At 46.5% G+C, this 21,265-nt stretch overlaps 1 protein-coding gene across 1 annotated transcript in view; it reads right to left on the reverse strand.

Moving 5' to 3' along the window:
• Nucleotides 1-20,934, reverse strand: part of LOC124552267 (mothers against decapentaplegic homolog 6) — a 232,716-nt gene extending 211,782 nt beyond the window's left edge. Inside the window, exon 1 of the mRNA XM_047126547.1 lies at nt 20,574-20,934. Within this exon, the coding sequence (XP_046982503.1) occupies nt 20,574-20,934 (361 nt within the window). The remainder of the gene's footprint in view (nt 1-20,573) is intronic.
• Nucleotides 20,935-21,265: the final 331 nt, after the last annotated feature.

Raw genomic sequence — 21,265 nt, forward strand, 5'->3', positions numbered from 1 at the left:
CAAAAACGGAAAACATTCTGTGTTAGGTCCAAATGTAAATGGTTCAAATGGCTCTGAGCACTATGTGATTTAACTTCTGTGGTCATCGCCAGCCTGAGTGGCCGAGCGGTTCTCGGCGCTCCAGTCTGTAACGGCGCGACCGCTACGGTCGCAGGTTCGAATCCTGCCTCGGGCATGGATGTGTGTGATGTCCTTCGGTTAGTTAGGTTTAAGTAGTTCTAAGTTCTAGGGGACTGACGACCTCAGATGTTAAGTGCCATAGTGCTCAGAGCCATTTCGAACCATTTGAAGTGGTGTACACAACCCGAAGTGGACTACTTTGACGGTAATGGTGAGAAATAAGATATATGTGAAGTGTAATTTTCATTTATTGGTCTCTCCTGGAATCTTTTCGGTAGTACCTCCCATCTTTTACGAAAAAAATTTCACCCCACAATCTGATGGTCACATCAGCATACTTTTTAAAATTAATCTTTGAAATGTTAGTTCGTAAGGTTTTAGACTATTGGTCATACAGCGAAAGGCTCCTTCACCTCCACCTCTCCTAGCAAAGGATGTTTCTGTACCTTTACTCCCGTCTGAAATAATAGCGAATGAAAGAAATTTGCTGGGGACATTGAAAAGTTCATCTGTTCACGGACAGCAAGTAAGGCTTTAGTGTTGTCTTTTCACGAGTGTTATAGTATTTACACTCCAAACAGGGTTTGCAGTAAGCAATACAGGAACCTTTGAGACGCACTGCGAGGATCTTAACACACCAGTCTATGCCTCACAGAATTAAATGTCTTTTGAATTCAAAGGCGCCAGTTGTCAACTGTGTTAATGCCAATTTTTACCCATGTCGTCCGAACTGTCAGCTTCTCTCGGCGTAATGAATCGTCTATTATAGCCGGGAATGCAGCCGTGCTAACTTCATGCCGTCTTACAATACTTTCCAGACACCCACGAAGCGAGCGAAGAGTATTTGGCTATGCGGTCTATGGTATCCAAACATTATTACACACATAAATGGCATACTTGAGCCTAAACCGGTCGCCTGAAAAAAACTGCAATGTAAGTGCCTCAATGCTGACGGAAGTTATGTAGAAAAGTAGATTAAGGTATAGGCTTTCATGTAAAAATAAAATTATTGAGATATCTTAGCACGTCTTTTTTTATTTTCAGGCTGGTACTTCAAAGCAATCGTGAACAATTTGGCACGGTGACGTGACATCGTTGATTGGGAACGCGAAGTCAATGAATGGCTGCAAAAGGTCTCAGAGTCGCTGAACAAAATCATCTTCACTCAATAATTGCTTCACTTGGACCAGAGGACTCAGTCCATTTGATTCCATTCCATGTAAACACAGGCCACACCGATATGGAGCCATCACCGGCTTGCACAGTGCCTCGTTGACAACTCGAACCCTACCATCACCTCTTACCAACCGAAACAGGGACTCATCAGACTATGCCACTGTTTTCCAATCGTCTAGTGTCCAACCGATGTGGTCGCGAGCCCAGTAGAGGTTCTGCAGGTGCTGTTAACAAGGCACTAACGTCTGACGACCGCTGCCACAGCCAATTTCGCCTTATTGGCATAACGGATATGTTCGAAGTACGTCCCACATTAAGGTCTGCGGTTGCTTGTCTGCTAGCACTGACAATTCTACGGCACGCCGTCGGCCACTACGTTGTCCGTGTTGAGAAGTAATGCTAAAACTTGGTATTCTCGGGCACACTCTTGAGTCTCTGGATCCCAGAACATCGAACTCCCTAATCAATTCCGAACAGGAGGCCCCATGCGTCTAGCTCAAACAATCTTTCAGCGTTCAAAGTCTGTTGGCTCCCGTCGTGCGGCCATAATCACGTCGGAAATCTTTCCACTTGAATCATCTGAGTGTAAATGACAGATTTGCCAATGCACTCCCCTTATATACGCTGTGTACCCGATAGTGCTACCATCTCCGCATGTGGATATCGCTACCCCATGATTTTCGTCATCTTAATGTAAAGAAAACAGATTTACAGTGATGGGTACAAGATGCAAACGCCCCACCCGATAGCCACTTTTAACACACTGAATCTTTCTTTTCCTCAGTCCGATGTAGTGTTTTGTATCTGTGTGTGTCCAAAGTAAGGACTCTTCGGCGCCCCGTACTCTGGACCGGCAAACGTGGCCAGAGTATCGTCACAGAGCACACAGTTCCGCCCTGCGTGTCGCAGCACCAGCCAAGGATGTCGCAGATTGACGCAGTCGGCGCCGGCCAGTGTGTTATCTGCTCCCGACGCGACAGTTTCGCAACGGTGCGACGCCGAAAAGGCGGCCTTGACATACGGCCGTCCAGTCTCCCCCCCGTACCCGAACCTTGGAACCACCCAAACATGGCATGGTGTGTCGGTTGTACTGAATACATTCAGACGCGCCCTCGATAATGTAGGATGGTAGTGCGGCAAAAACAGGAGTTATTCCCTGCAGAAGGGTTACAAATTCGAAGCACTCAGAATGCTCTACGCTACGGGTATGCTGCGTCTACATCTTTGGGAAGTCAAGCGCTGGTGGTCACACCCTTGAGCGGCCATCACATGCATATAGCGGACATCAAACCACATACAGAGTATCCCAATATTCAGGGATATAGCAGGAGCAATCATTCGAAGCAAAAAGTGATGTAAGGCTGGGCTTCAAAATAGATACCTTCAGAGCTATGAGCATTTCTTCATCTTCAAATGGTTCGAATGGCTCTAAGCACTATGGGACTTAACGTCTGAGGTCATCAGTCCCCTAGACTTAGAACTACTTAAACCTATCTCACCTAAGGACATCACACACATCTATGCCCGAGGCAGGATTCGAAACTGCGACCGTAGCATCAGCGCGGTTACGGACTGAACCGCCTAGAACTGCTCGGCCACAGCGTTCTGGTTTTTCATATTCGATACTTCTGCACGCTCTTTGCCTTCCAAGTTTTGGGACGAGGCAGTATTCACCAAAACAAGAAAATATTATCTAGTAAACATGGGCTTTAAAATGTCTACTTTAAGAACTATGAGCACTAACTCCTTCTTCTGCAAGCTGCCGGCCGGGGTGGCCGAGCGGTTCTAGGCGCTACAGTCTGGAACCGCGCGACCGCTACGGTCGCAGGTTCGAATCCTGCCTGGGGCATAGATGTGTGTGATGTCCTTAGGTTAGTTACGTTTAAGTAGTTCTACGTTCTAGGGGACTAATGACCTAAGAAGTTAAGTCCCATAGTGCTCAGAGCCATTTTTCTGCAAGCTGTTTGCTTTCCACGTTTTATAAGGAGATAATATGACCACAAGGAGAAAACATTTGGCTCTAAAATACACGTCTTACGAGCTATGAGCATTGCTTTACTGGAAGAAATGTTTTTCTCAGTAGCAAAGATGAACAAGCGCTCATAGTTCTTAACTATGGACTTTGGAACCCACGTGACATTTTTCCTTTTTAGTCCATCCTACCACCTCTAAAAATATGGAAAGCAACATTTTGCAGCATCGGAGATGATGAAGTGCTCATAGATCTTTCGGTATGCATTTTACAGCCCTCGTTTATTTGACCTTTCTGCTTTGCCCATCATATCCTTGAATACTCACCCTGTATATTCGCTAATGAAATTCGTAGTAGGTAATCCATCACAGTTTGAGACCAGCAGTGAAACCATACCCATGACACTAGAGAAAGAAGTGGCCTTTATGAAAGCTTTTAGTTGAAATGGTTGAAATGGCTCAGAGCACTATGGGACAACATCTGAGGTCATCAGTCCCTTAGAACTTAGAACTACTTAAACCTAGATAACCTAAGGACATCACACACATCCATGCCCGAGGCAGGATTCGAACCTGCGACCGTAGCGGACTGAAGCGCCTAGAACCGCTCGGCCACAGCGGCCGGGCATATTGGTTCTGTTGCAGTTGTCTCACGCATCACTCTGGCCCGTTTCGCACGCGTCCTCTTCAATCGCTTGGGCACGGATTTCGTCGAACTAAATGGTGCGGCAAAGGATTAAGCTGTGTAGCTGTGTCCTTCCTTCCTCCCTCCCCCCTTTACTGTGTTATTCGGGAGTATTAGAACACCTGCTGCACAAGCACTCTTTACACTGATCCACAAAATGCAGACACGTGACGCTTCGTAACAATTGTGACGGAGACACAGTGAAGCCACGTCCCCAGGACTTCGCCCTAGACATAGCAGTCGATGTGTAAATATCGCGGCCCCGGTAGTGGTGCAGAGAGTAGAAGGCGAGACGGCGAGTGAGGATGCCCGCCTCGGCATCAGATAGGGCGGTGTGAAGGCGTGGCCGAGACTGCGGGATGAGTCACCGCGACTCGTCCACACTTTCACTGCTCGCCGCTCTCCGCCGTACCGCATTCCTCGGCCTACTTCCTGCTCTCTTATCTAGTATCCGCAGGCTCTGCTGCCGCACTGCAGGCGAGTGCTGTCATCCAGCGAGGGCTTTAATATCGGATCCTGTCACTGCGTATTACTCACCTCAGTCACGCACACCCTTCAGAACTACGACCGACCGCAACAACTACCTACTAGATGCTCTGGTCGTTACTTCATGCTTCCCTGTGACTTCCTCAAATAGTTAACAGCCTCTGTGCTTCCACACTTAAAACAGTCAAGTGTTCAGTCCCACTGAAATCTTCGAATTACATTTTCCTGGAGATGTGTGTGACTTTTCTTTATTTTCGATAAGGATAGATGCAGAAGCAATTAATTAAAATTTGTGCCATGGCCAGGACCTGAACCTGGCTCTTCTGCTTCCGGGGCAGATGTGCTAACCACTAAGCGACTATAGCATTGTGATTGCCACACCTCCACTGATTACTGCAGTCCAGTGCCGTCCCTAACACAATCTTCAGTTCGCACCTCTGCTCATCTTGATATTCCCCTTCTTAAATCGCCACTATTATTATAATGACTATTCCATCAAATCAATAAATCATCTACACCTGAGGTGCAGGTAGGATTTCCGCATTACGTACAAAGCTGGGACGCTATTCCAATATGGCAGAGCCTTAGCAATACTGACGATTTATGAAGGGGAAAATCAAATGGTTCAAATGGCTGTAAGCTGTATGGAACTTCACATCTGAGGTCATCAGTGCCCTAGACCTAGAACTACTTAAACCTAACTAACCTAAGGACATCACACACATCCATGCCCGAGGCAGGATTCGAACCTGCGACCGTAGCAGCCTGGAACCGCTCGGCCACCGCGGCTGACAACTTCAGGGAAACATCTGGGTGAAGAACAAACGCCAACTCCAGATTGCGGTTTATTGGTAGAATCCTGAAGCGATGCAGTCCTTCAACAAAGGAAATAGCTTACAATACGTTAGTTCGTCCACTCTTAAAAGTATTGTTCGTTTGTATGGGACGCTTAGCAGTTGGGTCTGATTCGAGAGATTGAGAAGGTCCAAAGAAGAGCGCCAAGATTCGTGACTGGTACATTTAGCCATCGCGAGAGCGTTACAAACCTCGTAGAAAGTTTAGAGTGGGACACACTTGCACATAGAAGACGCGCTAAAACGGAAAGGGCTGCTCGCTAAATTCGGAAATCCCATCTTCACGGAGGATGTAGAGTATTATTATTACCACCAATTTTCAAATCGCGCAGATAAAGGAAATTAGAGCTCGTACTGAGGCGTTCAGACAGTCGTTTTTCCCTCGCGCGATCCGCGAGTGGAACAGAGGGGGGGGGGGGGGGGGATATGACTTCGGCACGAATCCTCCGCCACACACCGCTTGGTGGCTAGATGTAGATGTAGAACAAATGAAAAAAATTGTGTTTTGCGCACGGCGAAACCCATACAAAAACAAATTTACTTGTAAGCAAACACGGCAGAAGAGCTTCAGCCGCAAGAGCAATTGTTCAAAAAAAAAGTCTAAAATAAAATATTCGTAAATAACTTATAATCATGCAACTTACATTGTGCATAACTGACACTCCAGGCTCACAAAATGAGCGAAGAAGTAATGACTAACGATAGTTGTAGGTAGCACATTGGTTCTGCAGCTTCCGTGCGTGTCCAAAACAAAAATGTTTTCAGGAAATACACTAATGGCCATTAAAATTCCTACACCAAGAAGAAATGCAGATGATAAATGAGTATTCATTGGACAAACAAATTATACTAGACCTGACATGTGATTACATTTTCACGGAATTTGGGTGCATAATCCTGAGAAATCAGTACCCAGAACAACCACCTCTGGCCGTAATAACGGTCTTGATACGCTTGGGCATTGACTCAAACAGAGATTGGGTGGCGTGTTCAGGTACAGTTGCCCATGCAGCTTCAACACGATACCACAGTTCATCAAGAGTAGTGACTGGCGTTTTGTGACGAGCCAGTTGCTCGGCTACAATTGACCAGACGTTTTCAATTGGTGAGAGATCTGGCCGTACAGGACCTGCAACATGCGGTCATGCATTATCCTGCAGAAATGTAGGGTTTCGCAGGGATCGAATGAAGGGTAGAGCCACGGGTAGTAACATATCTGAAATGTAACGTCCACTGTTCAAAGTGCCGTCAATGCGAACCAGAGGTGACCGAGACGTGTAACCAATGGCACCCCATACCATCACGCCGGGTGATACGCCAGTATGGCGATGACGAATGCACGCTTCCAATGTGCGTTCACCGCGATGTCGCCAAACACGGATGCAACCATCACGATGCTCTAAACGAAGCTGGATTAATCCGAAAAAATGACGTTTTGCCATTCGCGCACACAGGTTCGTCGTCGAGTACACCATCGCAGGAGCTCCTGTCTGTGATGCAGCGTCAAGGGTAACCGCAGCCGTGGTGTCAGAGCTGATAGTCTGTGCTGCTGCAAACGTCGTCGAACTGTTCGTGCAGATGGTTGTCGTCTTGCAAACGTCCCCGTCTGTTGACTCAGGGATCGAGATGTGGCTGCACGATCCGTTACAGCCGTGCGGATAAGATGCCTGTCATCTCGGCTGCTAGTGATACGGGATCCAGCACGGCGTTCCGTATTACCCTCCTGAACGCACCGATTCCATATTCTGCTAACAGTCATTGGATCTCGACCGAGGCGAGCAGCATTGTCGCGATACGATAAACGACAATCGCGATAGGCTACAATCCGACCATTATCAAAGTCGGAAACGTGATGGTACGCATTTCTCCTCCTCACGCGAGGCATCACAACAACGTTTCACCAGGCAACGCCGGTCAACTGCTGTTTGTGTATGAGAAATCGGTTGGAAACTTTCCTCATGTCTGCACGTTGTAGGTGTCTCCAACGGCGGCAACCTTGTGTGAATGCTCTGAAAAGCTAATCATTTGCATATCACGGCATCTTCTTCCTGTCGGTTAAATTTCGCCTCTGTAGCACGTCATCTTCGTAGTGTAGCAATTTTAATGGTCAGTAGTGTAAATACATCGCCAATAAAAACAGTTTTGCAAAATACTAAGTGAAAAAGGAGTATGGACATGCATGTGTGTGGGGGTGGGTGGGAGGGGGTACCCTGTGGGAGGGGGTACCCTACGGAGACATCCGTGGCGCCGGCGAGGCTGGGCGGCCGGCTGTATGAATGGCGCTAATACGCTTCCCGTGTCCGGGAGTGAATGGAATGCCGGCGGCAGGGGTTTTTGTGCCGTGTTTCGGCAGGCGGCCAGCTCCGGCCGCAGATAGCCGCCGCGCGGGACACGCCCGGCTCTTCCCCACCCTCCGCCACACACCGCCCACACATTTATCACCGCGTCCGAACGGTCTACTTCTCTCCTCTCTGCGGGGCCCACCGTTCTCACCTCAGCGCTCGAATTTTACTCGCGGGGAGTTACGGTCAAGCGCAGGGGCTGCGTCACAACTTGTGCGCGTACACACATTACATTGGGCATGCATAGGAAGAGAAATCCACTACTATACAGCTACACTATTGATGACAAACACCACAGGGCATTTTAATTTCCACTGTCTATACTTTTACAAATAAATTCATAAAACTTTGTCAGCATGACCAGGAAGGATTCGGGATTCACACTCATAGCAGTGGAAATTCAAAAACATAACAAAATAATTTTTTTTACATGTGGAATTTCATCATTTTTTTCGCTTACTATTGGCTGCATTTGTTGCTATAGGTACACTTTTCTTCATAAGTAAGAGAGACTGTTCGATGAATTTTGCACAGCATACAAACCATACTCTAGAATTTTCTAAATCTATTAAAAACGGTGGTAAAAATTGAGATAATCAACTAAAAAATTTGATTTTTTCGAAACAGAGTGTAAAACGTAACAGCTCATTCATTTTTTCATAAATTAAATAGATTCTAGAGTTTCTAACACCTGTAAATATGGTTTGTATGCTGTGCAAAATCCATCGAACAGTCTCTCTTACTTATGAATAAAAGTGTACCTATAGCAACACTTGCAGCCAAAAGTAAGTGAAAAAAATGATGAAATTTCACATGTAAAAAAATGTGTTTCGTTACGTTTCTGAGCTTCCACTGCTATCAGTATGGAACCTGAATCCTTCCTGGTCACGCCGTTAAATCTTTAGGACGGCCGGTGTGGCCGTGCGGTTCTAGGCGCTTCAGTCTGGAACCGCGTGACCGCTACGGTCGCTGGTTCGAATCCTGCCTCGGGCATGGATATGTGTGATGTCCTTAGGTTGGTTAGGTTTGGGTAGTTCTAAGTTCTAGGGGACTGATGACCACAGATTTTAAGTCCCATAGTGCTCAGAGCCATTTGTTAAAGTTTTATGAATTTATTTGTAAAAGTATAGACAGTGGAAATTAAAATGTCCTGTGCTGCCTCTCCTGCTCCAAGTCGGCCCGTTTGACGTCCTACCCCCCTTAAGTGGAATGACTACATAAAAAAGGTAGTGGGAAAAGCAAATACTAGACTCAGATTCATCGGAAGAATCTTAAGAAAATGTAATACATCCACGAAAGAAGTTGCTTATAAGGCGCTTGTTCTCCCTATACTTGAGTACTGTTCATCTATTCGAGATCCCTATCGGACTAATAGAGCAGATAGAGAAGATTCAACCGAAGAGCGGCGCGTTTCGTCAGTGGTTCGAGAGAGCGTTACGGAGATGCTAAACGAACTCCACTAGCAGACGTTACAAGAGAGGCGTTGTGCATGACGGAGAGGGTTACTATTGAAATTTCGGGACAGCACTTTTCAGGAAGGGCCGGCCGCGGTGGCCGAGTAGTTCTAGGCGTTTCAGTCCGGAACCGCGCGACTGCTACGGTCGCAGGTTCGAATCCTGCCTCGGGCATGGATGTGTGTGATGTCCTTAGGTTAGTTAGGTTTAAGCAGTTCTAAGTTCTAGGGGACTGATGACCTCAGATGTTAAGTCCCATAGTGCTCAGAGGCATTTGAACCATTTTGTTTTGTATTTCTTCCTTTTTGGTTTACGGGTTTTATTTACTAAAGAACACGTAATTCACTAACTGGTAGCGGAGCAACTCGGAACCTTACACGCATTTACTTGTGACCCACAATAGGTACGTTTCTGTTGTACAGTACTTCGCAGTTAACCAGCGGAGACCGCGAGATAGTCAAATAAAACAATAAATCTTACACCCATATGAACACATAATTGCCTAAAACAATGAAAAATAATAGTACTTGGCAGATTTAAGACTCCAACCCTGACCTGGACAGGCTTGATTCGCGCACGTCGGCCCAGGGCCACGCCAACGTTACTCTTGACTTGGGTCGGGAACATCGGGTGCGGTAGGCCAATAGGCTCCATCACCGCACGTGCGGCGAGGTACGTCATCTGGTGACGTCACATCCGCTTTTGCGGTATTTCCCGACATAAGTGCGCCCATGTGTCAGATTAAATTACTTGTCTCAGCATCATCTACGTCACTTTCGGTGTTTTTAAACAATAATAAGACTAACCCGCCAGGTTAGGCGAGCGCCCTTACACGCTGCTTCTTGGACTCGGGTAGGCGCGCCGGCCCCGGATCGAATCCGCCCGGCGGATTAACAACGAGGGCAGGTGTGCCGGCCAGCCTGGATGTGGTTTTTAGGCGGTTTTCCACATCCCCCTAGGTGAATACCGGGCTGGTCCCCGCGTCCCGCCTCAGTTACACGACTCGCAGACATCTGAACACTTTCGCACTATTCCATGGATTACGCTAGTCGCAGTCAGTTGGGATACACTAATTCCTTCCCGAGGGGTACGGGGCGGCAGGAAGGGCAGCCGGCCGCCCCTTCAACTAACATTGCCACATCCGATTAACCATGCCGACCCTGCGCGTATCCGCGGGAAAAACGGCACAAGTATATATATACAGGGTGATTCAAAAATGCATGTAAATATTTTAAGGGTGTATTTGTGAGGTAAATATAAGACAAAAATGTTCTATAAATGTTTTTCCATAAACGTTTAATTCCAGAGTTATCGTTAAATACGAAAGTCATGTCCGTATCAAAACGACGGCAGTGCAAGCGGCAGGATGCCATATTCTGGTACGTAATTCACATACGTATCTCCCAACAGTTGATTCGAAACTGCATGAATAGTGTTTGTTTTTGTTTGCACGTGATGTTTACTCCTACTGTACGGAAGATGGCGCTGATGTTGTTGGTAACGGAAAAGTACGTCCTGTCGTTCATTCATCGTCGGAAGGCTAAAGGTTTCGTCCACATGATGTACTCAAACAGTGAGTATGCTGATATGCACCTTGTGTATGGTGCAGCAGATGGAAATGCACTTGCAGCAAGACGAAGGTACAGTGAGCTGTTTCCAGGAAGACGGTTACCAAGTCATCAGACGTTTGTATCTGTGGACAGACGTATGCGGGAGTATGGCATTCGTCCTGGGCCACATTCAGGTCGACCACTTGAGCATGCAGTGAACGTCGAGGAACATGTTTTGGACCTGGTAGACCAAGATCCATCTATCAGTACGAGACAAATTAGTGCAGCTGTACGACTTCCACAATCTACTGTATGGCGGCTGCTTCGGAGACAACAGTTGCATCCATTTCACCTGCAAAAAGTGCACGAATTGACACCTGAAGACTATCCTCGCCGTCAGCAATTCTGCCAGTGGTTACAAGAGCGTCATTTGAATGATCCAATGTTCATTCGGCGGATATTATTCACAGATGAGGCCATGTTTACTCGTGCGGGTGTAATCAATTCGCATAATATGCAGCAGTGGGCTGTCGAGAATCCTGGCGCGAGAATTGTGCGTGGATATCAACATCAATTCTCCATAACCATTTGGTGTGGTATTGTGGGGAATTACTTACTCGGACCTCATGTTCTGCCTCCAAGGCTGAATGGGCACGCGTACTGCGAATTTTTGGAGGGAGAATTGCCTGGATTGTTACAGGATGTCCCTCTTGCAACACGAGCCACCATGTGGTTTATGCACGATGGTGCTCCCGCCCATTACAGCCGCAACGTAAGGGCGTACCTCAATTCTGCGTATCCACATCGATGGATAGGTCGCGGAGGACCAATTGCTTGGCCAGCCAGATCACCTGACCTGAACCCTTTAGACTTTTATTTATGGGGCCGACTAAAGACATTGGTGTATTCTTCTGCAGTACCGAACAGAGAAGTGCTACAACAAAGAATTGAAGGTGGTTGTGAAATTATTCGTGGAGAGTTGAACGGACTGTGTAATGTGCAGAGATCATTGATGCGACGAGCACGGGTCTGTCTGCAAGTTCAGGGACAGCATTTTGAACATGCATTGCATTAAGATTTGTGCAAATACAGTACAGTACAGTACAGTCTGTAAAATGCTTCAATTTTCCTTAGTTATTGTGCATTGCTGTAGTTCAATCAACAGGACCTAAATTAATACAGTGTTCGCGAGGAATTGTTGCAGTTTGTTACGTCACGTTTATTTATCAGTTTGCGTTGTTAGTCCAAATGCACTGTAATTAAACTGTGAACTCTGGGAATTAAATACCTTACGTTGTATTGAATGTATTATCCTGTTTTGTTCATAACTCTGTAATAAGCCAAGTATGGAAAAAATTGTATAGAACATTTTTGTCTTATATTTACCTCACAAATACACCCTTGAAATATTTACATGCATTTTTGAATCACCCTGTATATATATATATATATATATATATATATATATATATATATATATATATATATATATATGTGTGTGTGTGTGTGTGTGTGTGTGTGTGTGTGTGAACGTCAATAAAGCCGACAAACTGCAAGCACGGATTCCGAACTAGAGATATAGGAGAAAAGGTATGTGTACGGGAATGCATCGCTGCCGTGATAGATGGCGCTGACGGATGAAAGTTCTCTGACTATGTGCCGTATGTTCCTTGTGTGTTGCAGTCTGTATGATTGACGCAGCTACTGTAAGCAACGGAATGGTCCGGTATTCATGTCGGGAACAAGTCGAGATGGTGCTTGCGTAGGGCCAAGCAGATGGAAACGATCGAAAGCCAGCACGGTCGCACCAAAATAAGTACCTTCACGGAAACCAATAACATCATACAACGTATGAAGCACTTTTTGGGCGTTGGTGTGATCATGTGTCCTTTCAGAGAGAGCAAGATGCAGGGAGGCGGCGGACTGTATTATCGCGAAATAGGGGAGATAGTGTCACAGACATGATACGTGAATTGGAGAGGCAATCCTTAAAACAAAGGCGTTTTCTGTTGCGACGGGATCTTGTCATGAAATTTCAATCACCAGTTTTCTCCTCCGATTGCGAAAACATTCTGTTGGCACCCACCTACATAGGGAGAAATGATCATCACGATAAAATAAGAGAAATCAGCACTCCCACGAAAAATTTAAGTGGTCGTTTTTCCCGCGTGCCGTTCGAGAGTGGAACGGTAGAGAGACAGCATGAAAGTGGTTCACTGAACCCTCTGCCAGGCACTTTATTGTGAATAGGAGAGTAATCACGTAGATGTAGATTGTGCGTACACCACATTTGGAGGATCGGGATCTACAGGTTATTTAGACGAACCTAAGTACAAGCTTCAGGCATAAGCCATAGTACAGTTATGTCAATCTTTCATGACAACTAATATTGCTACTACCGTTGTAACCTTCAATCCCATAGGGGCTACTCTGAACATTTGTTGTGATGTGGATGCGAAGCAGCTCTGTAATGTGTTCCGGGACGATTTGTCGTCGTTGCACGCGCTTCATCCATTTCTAGACACATTTTCATAGCACCTTGTTTCCCCCATTTGCAGCCAGGAATACGGCCTGCAGATGGCCGGTTTTATTCATGTTCACCCCGTATATTTACTGCGACCTGGGGAAATAAACTTCTCTAGTAAGAAGATTTAAGGCAATGACCTCCGCAGTGGATACACAGGTTCCCGTGAGATCACCGAAGTTAAGCGCTGTTGGGCGTGGCCGGCACTTGGATGGGTGACCATCCAGCCGCTAGGCGCTGTTGCAATTTTTCAGGGTGCACTCAGCCTCGTGATGCCAATAGAGGAGCTACTCGACCGAATAGTAGCGGCTTCGGTCAAGAATACCATCATCACGACCGGGCGAGCGGTGAGCTGACCCCATTCCCCTCCTATCCGCATCCTCCTCTAAGGTTGACACGGCGGTCGAATGGTCCCGGTAGGCCACTGGTGGGCTGACGACGGAGTGAGTGAGTAAGAAGTTTTAATCAAATTCAGAGATCGCTCTCCTGCTGACAATGTCACCTATAATAATGAACAACTCGCGTTTGGAAGTCCGCTCTTTCTTCACAAGTCGCACGGTTTAGGAGACCGCCACGCCAGCAGGGGTTAAAGATATCCGCCGTTATTAAGAGGCCTTCCGCAGACTCGACGAAACCGCAGCGCTTCCTGCCCGTAATGAGAAGAGCACCCCCCCCCCCACCCCCACCAAACGCGCGCGCGCGCGCCCGCCGCCATCTTTATTTACCTTACCTGCGGCGATTAGTCGGAATAAAAGGACGGCGCCGGCCGCTCATGACTATCGCGTCGTGAGGAGACGGCGGATAATTTGGGAGCGGGCAGAACAGGTTGGGCGCGCTTTTTGCTGCGCGCCCTGTTATCAGCCGGCGCTCCTTTGTTCGGCGATCGCGTCCGCTGCGGCCCCCTCTGTAATTTCGGGGCCGACACAAATTCACAGCGGCCTCCTCCAGGCTCCTCGCCACTCGTTATCCACAACTCCCCCCCCCCCCCCCATGGCTGCGGCGCGGCAGCTGCGATCACACGACGAGACGCGCCATGGCGCCTGGCGCGGAAGGCAGCGAGGAAAAAAAAAGACTGATGAGTGGAGAAAGGGGGAAGGGTGGGGGGAGGGGGGAGAGATGACGCGCTGGCGCCCGCAGCCGCAAACAAGTGAAGGCTACTACCGCTAGCTCGTCTTCTCTTCCTTTCTGCGCGACGCGACGGCGAAGAAAGGTGTAGTGACGTAACAAGACTGTTACGCCACACGGTAGTAGCCAAAAGAAAGGCACGCTAGACTAATGCTGTAGCCGATAGTGCACGCACGGCATGAAGCAGACGGGCGTGAAGTCTGGAACATGAGAACTTATAAATGAATAAGAAGAAAAGTATGTAGATGCTTTTTACTTAACTTTTATTTATTCCTTGGAATACATCTCTCTTGAATACTCGTACGCTATAGGCACTGATACAAATGGCTCCTTGCTAGTTCGTAGCCATTAACTTAGATGGCTATTCTGTCTCTCGGCTAATGAGAGAGAAAGGCTTCGTACCACTGGGCGATAGCTAGGTTCGCGTACAACTGGGCGGTAGCTTGGTTCTCGTACAACTGGGGCCGAGTCCACTCTCGTATCACGAGACCTGCCTTGGTGGTGGCGCTAGGTCTGCGATCACAGTGGCGACACGCGGGTCCGACATGTACTACATGGACCGCGGCCGATTTAAACTACCACCTAGCAAGTGTGGTGTCTGGCGGTGACACCACAAAAGGTGCGAAGAGCACGCGGAAGAGGCGACGCGGATCAAAAACGACAAAGCGTGCTGTGGAGGCGACCACAGCCGCGGGGAAAGTGACAAGCGTGGGGCGCTGGTGCGAGAAGCCGCAAAATGAGATGCAGGCGTACTGCTGCGCTGAGCCAACACGTGGAACGTACCGTGACCCTTTTAGCGAGCAGTATAAAGAGAGGCAGTTAATTGATCGTACCTCCTGAAGACTTCGACGGCGGCTTAATTTATTTCTCTAACGCCTAATAAACTACTCACTTTGGCAAGGACATTCCTTCCCCTCTTTACGGAACCGACTTTCTCAGTCTAAATACACAAATAACTAGCCAGTCACTTTTGTCTATAACTAAGTTGCCCGCGTTTCCTGCGTCCGTACTTATGCCAATCATCTATCTACATCCATACTCCGCACACCACCTGACGGTGTGTGGCGGAGGGTAGCTTCAGTACCTCTATCGGTTGTCCTTTCTATTCCCGTCTCGTATTGTTCGTGCGAAGAAAGATTGTAGGTACGCCTCTGTGTGGGCTTTAATCTCTCTGATTTTATCCTCATGGTCTCTTCGCGAGATATACGTAGGAGGGAGCAATATACTGCTTGACTCCTCGGTATGTTCTCGAAACTTCAACAAAGCCCGTACCGAGCTACTGAGCGTCTCTCTTGCAGAGTATTCCACTGGAGTTTATCATCTACCTAGTAACGCTTTCGCGATTACTAAATGATCCTGTAACGAAGCGCGCTGCTCTGCGTTGGATCTTCTCTATCTCTTCTATCAACCCTATCTGGTACGGATCCCACACTGCTGAGCAGTATTCAAGCAATGGGCGAACAAGTGTACTATAACCTACTTCCTTTGTTTTCGAAGTGCATTTCCTTAGGATTCTTCCAATGAGTCTCAGTCTGGCATCTGCTTTACCGACGATTAATTTTATATGGTCATTCCATTTTAAATCACTCCTAATGCCTACTCCCAGATAATTTATGGAATTAACTACTTCCAGTTGCTGACCTGCTATATTGTAGCTAAATGATAAAGGATCTTTCTTTCTATGGATTCGCAGCACATTACGCTTGTCTACAATGATATTCAATTTCCATTCCCTGCACCATGCAGATCCTCCTGCATTTCAGTACAATTTTCCATTGTTACAACCTCTCGATATACTACGGCATCATCCGCAAAAAGCCTCAGTGAACTTCCGATGTTATCCATAAGGTCATTTATATATAAAGTGAATAGCAACGGTCTTACGACACTCCCCTGCGGCACACCTGAAATCGCTCTTACTTCGGAAGACTTCTCTCCATTGAGAATGACATGCTGCGATCTGTTATCTAGGAACTCTTCAATCCAATCACACAATTGGTCTGATAGTCCATATGCTCTTACTTTCTTCATTAAACGACTGTGGCGACCTGTATCAAACGCCTTGCGGAAGTCAAGAAACACGGCATCTACCTGGGTACCCGTCTCTATAGCCCTCTAAGTCCCGCGGACGAACAGCGCGAGCTGGGTTTCACACGATCGTCTTTATCGAAACCCATGCAGATTCCTACAGAGTAGTTTTCTAGTCTCCAGAAAAGTCATTATGCTATTATACCATCTCCTCATTTCCCTTCTCTCCGACCAACTCCTCCGCTTCCCAATGTGTCTATTTCCTTTCTCTCCCCTCTCTCTGTGCACCTCCTCTTCTCTCTTCTCCCACAGTTTCTATTTCCAGATAGTAGCAGTACGTGTACAACGTTTGGCTGAAATCGATCCAGGGGCTTTTGCGTAGCTCTTTACCCGTTGTTTAAGTCGCGTACGCGCATGTCACAAATATTTAACATATTTCACACATACTTATATACACAGCCTAAAAATATTGCTTACAAATCACTAGAGCGACCCATCCTAGGTAGAACATTGCTCAAGTGTACGGACTTAGACTGACGATTTGATACTCTTTTAAGTTTTCTGGTGTAAAAACTGGTGAGGAAAGTGTAACAATTGATTTGTTGTAATGGTTTGGTTGATGCCACGGAATTTCCCTTCCAAGCAACTCACAGATCACTAAATTTTTTCAAAGTTGGGTAACATTTCTCATTTTCCCACCAAATCGTGTTGATGTTAGTTGTATGTGTACACGCTTTGAAACTGTGTTTACAGTAACTTTTTATGTTTCTTTGGTGTACTTCAGCTTGTTATTTATTCTACCAGCTTCTTGCTACATTAACAAGAGATTACATAGCGTGTGAACTTGCATGTTTTTAGCTATAGGAATAAATTGTGGACTTTCCAGGGAACTTAATTTAACTGCAAACACGGAAAGAAAGGCGAGAGCTGCAGATACACAAAGCTGAATATGGTACTAAGAAGTTCAAAAGTAAGTGGTTATCACTGGCTTCGTTTCATTGCTACTATAATGCGAAATCCGTGTCGCCAGGGAAAGCTGCTTACAAAATATTTCTACTTAAATACTGCTTACATGTAAGTAGAGATCGCAACTACTCACAGAATGCTGCTTACATATATAGCACAGGTCGCAAACATTCGCCGAATGCTAAAAAGTCACAGAGAACAAGATAATTGCGCCAGCGTACATGTATTATAGACGAAGGCTTGCCTTCAATGAAAAGCGCTGTGCTGAAATATCGTTTTTCCAATTTCCGAGATGTTTATTGAAACGGTGATCTCGAACACTGGGCATTGAAACACATAATAGAATGTGACAAGCCTGAAACCGGTAGTGCATTAAGTAAAATCACTTTTTATTGTGACTGGTAGCGGATATTATTCTACAGCCTATGCAGGAACAGAGCTCATCTGCATCCATTAGGCCTACAGATAAAATTCAAATATCAATCCCTCAAAGCGCTACGATGCAATTCTTAAAAATTCGCCAGAAAATCGAATCTGAAGACTTTCGAGGAACTTAACTGGGTCAGGAGCGATGTTCCATAGCAGTCATCGGCGGCTTTGGCCAGTGCCGTAGGGTTAATGGCTGCTGTTATCACGTCACCTTTCGGTGCACCTATTGAGTTTTGTTGTTCGTTGGCTACGCTAACGAATCTCCAGAGGGTGGACAGCGATACCGGCGGTAACAGAAGAAGAAAAAAAAAAGAAAAAAAAAACAATGAGTAGGAACAGGAGTAGGAAGACGAGATGTGACAGTAAATAAGCATAAGGTACTGGCGATCTAGCCAAGAAATCACCAAATGCTATACACGGATGGTCACCTAAAGTTAAAGCATAGGATTAGCAATATTATTTCTCTACTAATAACCTTTCTCTCTCTCTCTCTCTCTCTCTCTCTCTCTCTCTCTCTCTCTCTGTGTGTGTGTGTGTGTGTGTGTGTGTGTGTGTGGAAGAACGCATTCCAAGGTAGTCAAGGTATCCACGGCCATTCACAAATCGGTGATGGCACTAACAAATATCTTCTCTACCCAATGTTCTTTTTATATTCTTCTTAAAAGAACAACAAAATTTTATTTAAATTTCTACCTTAAATTATCGATATTTTGAAAAGTATTATTCTTTGTAAATGTTGTAGATAAAACAAAAGAAATGAAAACAGCAAAAGAAAAACGGCCAGTTTTAAAATATCAGGTAACAGGTCTGTAATTTGGCAATAAATATATAAGTGAACGATCACCAATAACATTTAAGCTGTTGTTGTTGTTGCTGTTGTTGTTGTGGTCTTCAGTCCTGAGACTGGTTTGATGCTCTCCATGCTACTCTATCCTGTGCAAGCTTCTTCATCTCCCAATACATACTGCAACCTACATCCTTCTGAACCTGCTCAGTGTATTCATCTCTTGGTCTCCCTCTACGATTTTTACCCTCCACACTGCCCTCCAATACTAAATTGGCGATCCCTCGATGCTTCAGAATATGTCCTATTAACCGATCCCCTCTTCCAGTCAAGTTTTGCCACAAATTCCTCTTCTTCCCAATTCTACTCAATACTTCCTCATTAGTTATGTGATCTACCCATTTAACCTTCAACATTCTTCTGTAGCACCACATTTCGAAAGCTTCTATTCTCTTCTTGTCCAAACTATTTATCGTCCATGTTTCTCTTCCACACATGGCTACACTCCATACAAATACTTTCAGAAACGACTTCCTGACAAATCTAAACTCGATGTTAACAAATTTCTATTCTTCAGAAACTCTTTCCTTGCCATTGCCAGTCTACATTTTATATCCTCTTTTTCGGCCATCATCATTTATTTTGCTCCCCAAATAGCAAAACTCCTTTATTACCTTACGTGTCTCATTTCCTAATCTAATTCCCTCAGCATTACCCGACTTCAGTTATCGTTGCCATAATGTTAACAGCATTTGTCACGTGTTTATAATGTCAGTGGTCAAAGCTATAGAGTAAATATTTCTGGAGTGAGCATTGCGTCTTGCGCATGTTGTCAACATTAAACCAGGATTGTCACGTGTTTTCGGGACTTCGGTGTGCGTGTGTTCTTTCTGCAGCATTTGAAGTTTATAATATCAAGAATTTTTTTTGTATTTCACCGTTTGTTGATAGTGTAATAACGACAGTGAATTACTGTTGTTGCTACGGATGCAAAGAAAAATATGTGAAAGGAGGGATAGTAACTTTTCATGGGTACATACCATGTAGCTCTAATTACAGTTATCATATTAGTGAGAGACATTGTATATGTTTAAAAATTTATAATTTAGGCTTGATTCTGTAGACCTGTTTTTCTACGATTTTATGACTATACTACGGCTCGTACAAAAGCTTACAAACAATCGCTTCCTCTCGTAAATTTGCTAGTGTAACAGGAAAGGGAATGGTTAGTTGTTTCGGCAACTACTATACTCCATGCATTTATCAATGACTTGTCGATTATGTATATAGATTACTCAGTCTACTATTTATTTAATAAACTGGGAGCAAGTACGTAAAATGCGTTACATAAATAATTCGAAGTATCACCAGTGAGAAAAATTCTGTTTTAGATCGCAAAAACGAGAAAATAAATATGCAGAAACAGCAGAAAAAAGGACGAATTAGCAGGGATATTATCGCTGATGTGTGGCAAATTCGGTGTTTTTCGGGCACTTGCAAAAGTACTAGCGTAGTGTCAAGTTGTTTTGCCAGACTATCACTGCAAAAACGTACGTCTGGCTCTGTAATACTATAAAGTGCCGTATCATACCGAAAACAACCAAAAATCTAATGCATCTGAACTGTAACACCTATCGCAAAGAAGCAGAATGTAATATCACTTGCCCTTAAAAGTTACGTGGCTGGTTTATTCCCAATATCAAATGGATACTGTTAAAATTTCTGCGCAACATATATAAATAATCCACGACACGTACGAAAAGAATCCGTCTTTACTAGGTATCTAGTGACATTCTAAGTATACAGGGCGCTTATACGGACAAAGACACGACATCCCAAGAACACGTGACCAGGCTGGCAATGTATGTTGACAACACAAAATCTGTTCTGCGCATGTGAATGCTCACTTTAGAGATATTTACTCTATGGTCAGAGCCGACGGCCGGTATCGAACATTCTTCTATGTCACTGAACTTCACTTATCGCATATACAAAAAAATTACGAAAAATCCTTTGCCGGGTGGCCTCCTTGTTAGGGGTTAGTAAGAAGAGGAGAATACAAGAAATAGGCGTACTCACCGAGCGGACAGAGCCTGCTCCAGTGGTAGGGGTTGGCGCAGTGGTAGACGGGGTCCCTGACGGCTGCGCAGTGGGGGGCTGGCCTCAGCTGGTCCGGCTCCAGGTCGTCCCAGCGCCAGGCGCGGCAGCAGAGCGCGGCCAGGTCGGCCGCCTCGACGAGCACGCAGCCGCCCCCGGCGCCGGCGCCGCCTCCGCCGCCGGCCGCCACCGCCGCCGCCAGCAGCTCCAGCTGGCGGTCCGAGAGGCGGTCGAGCGCCAGGTCGGCGGCCGCGGCGGCTGCCGGCGACGCCGCCGCCGCATCGCGGGCCAGCCGCCTAGCTGCAGCGGCCGCGCGCCGCCGCCCGCGGCCCAGCATCGCCATCAGGCACCATCCGCATCGGGGGGCCAGCACGCGCTCGCCGCACACGCACACGCATGCGGACGCGGGGGGCTCGCCGCCGCCCGCCGCCTCCCCCTCCGCCTCCTCTAGCTGCCGCCGCGCGACGCCGGCGCCGCCTCCGCGCGGGCTCCTCTGCGCTCGAAGGGCCAACGAGCTCTCTCTGCGGCCCGGGTGCCTCGGCTGGTGCGTCTTCGGCCTATGCACTCCGGCTGCCGGTGTGGAATATCTTCGTAGCGGCTCTCGCGCCCAGCGCGGCCCAATTTGACTGGGCCGGTATTCCAATGCACACGTGTCTAAAAGCTGTTCTTACACT

Source organism: Schistocerca americana, chromosome 10 (genome assembly GCF_021461395.2).
Source record: "Schistocerca americana isolate TAMUIC-IGC-003095 chromosome 10, iqSchAmer2.1, whole genome shotgun sequence".
NCBI lineage: Eukaryota > Metazoa > Arthropoda > Insecta > Orthoptera > Acrididae > Schistocerca > Schistocerca americana.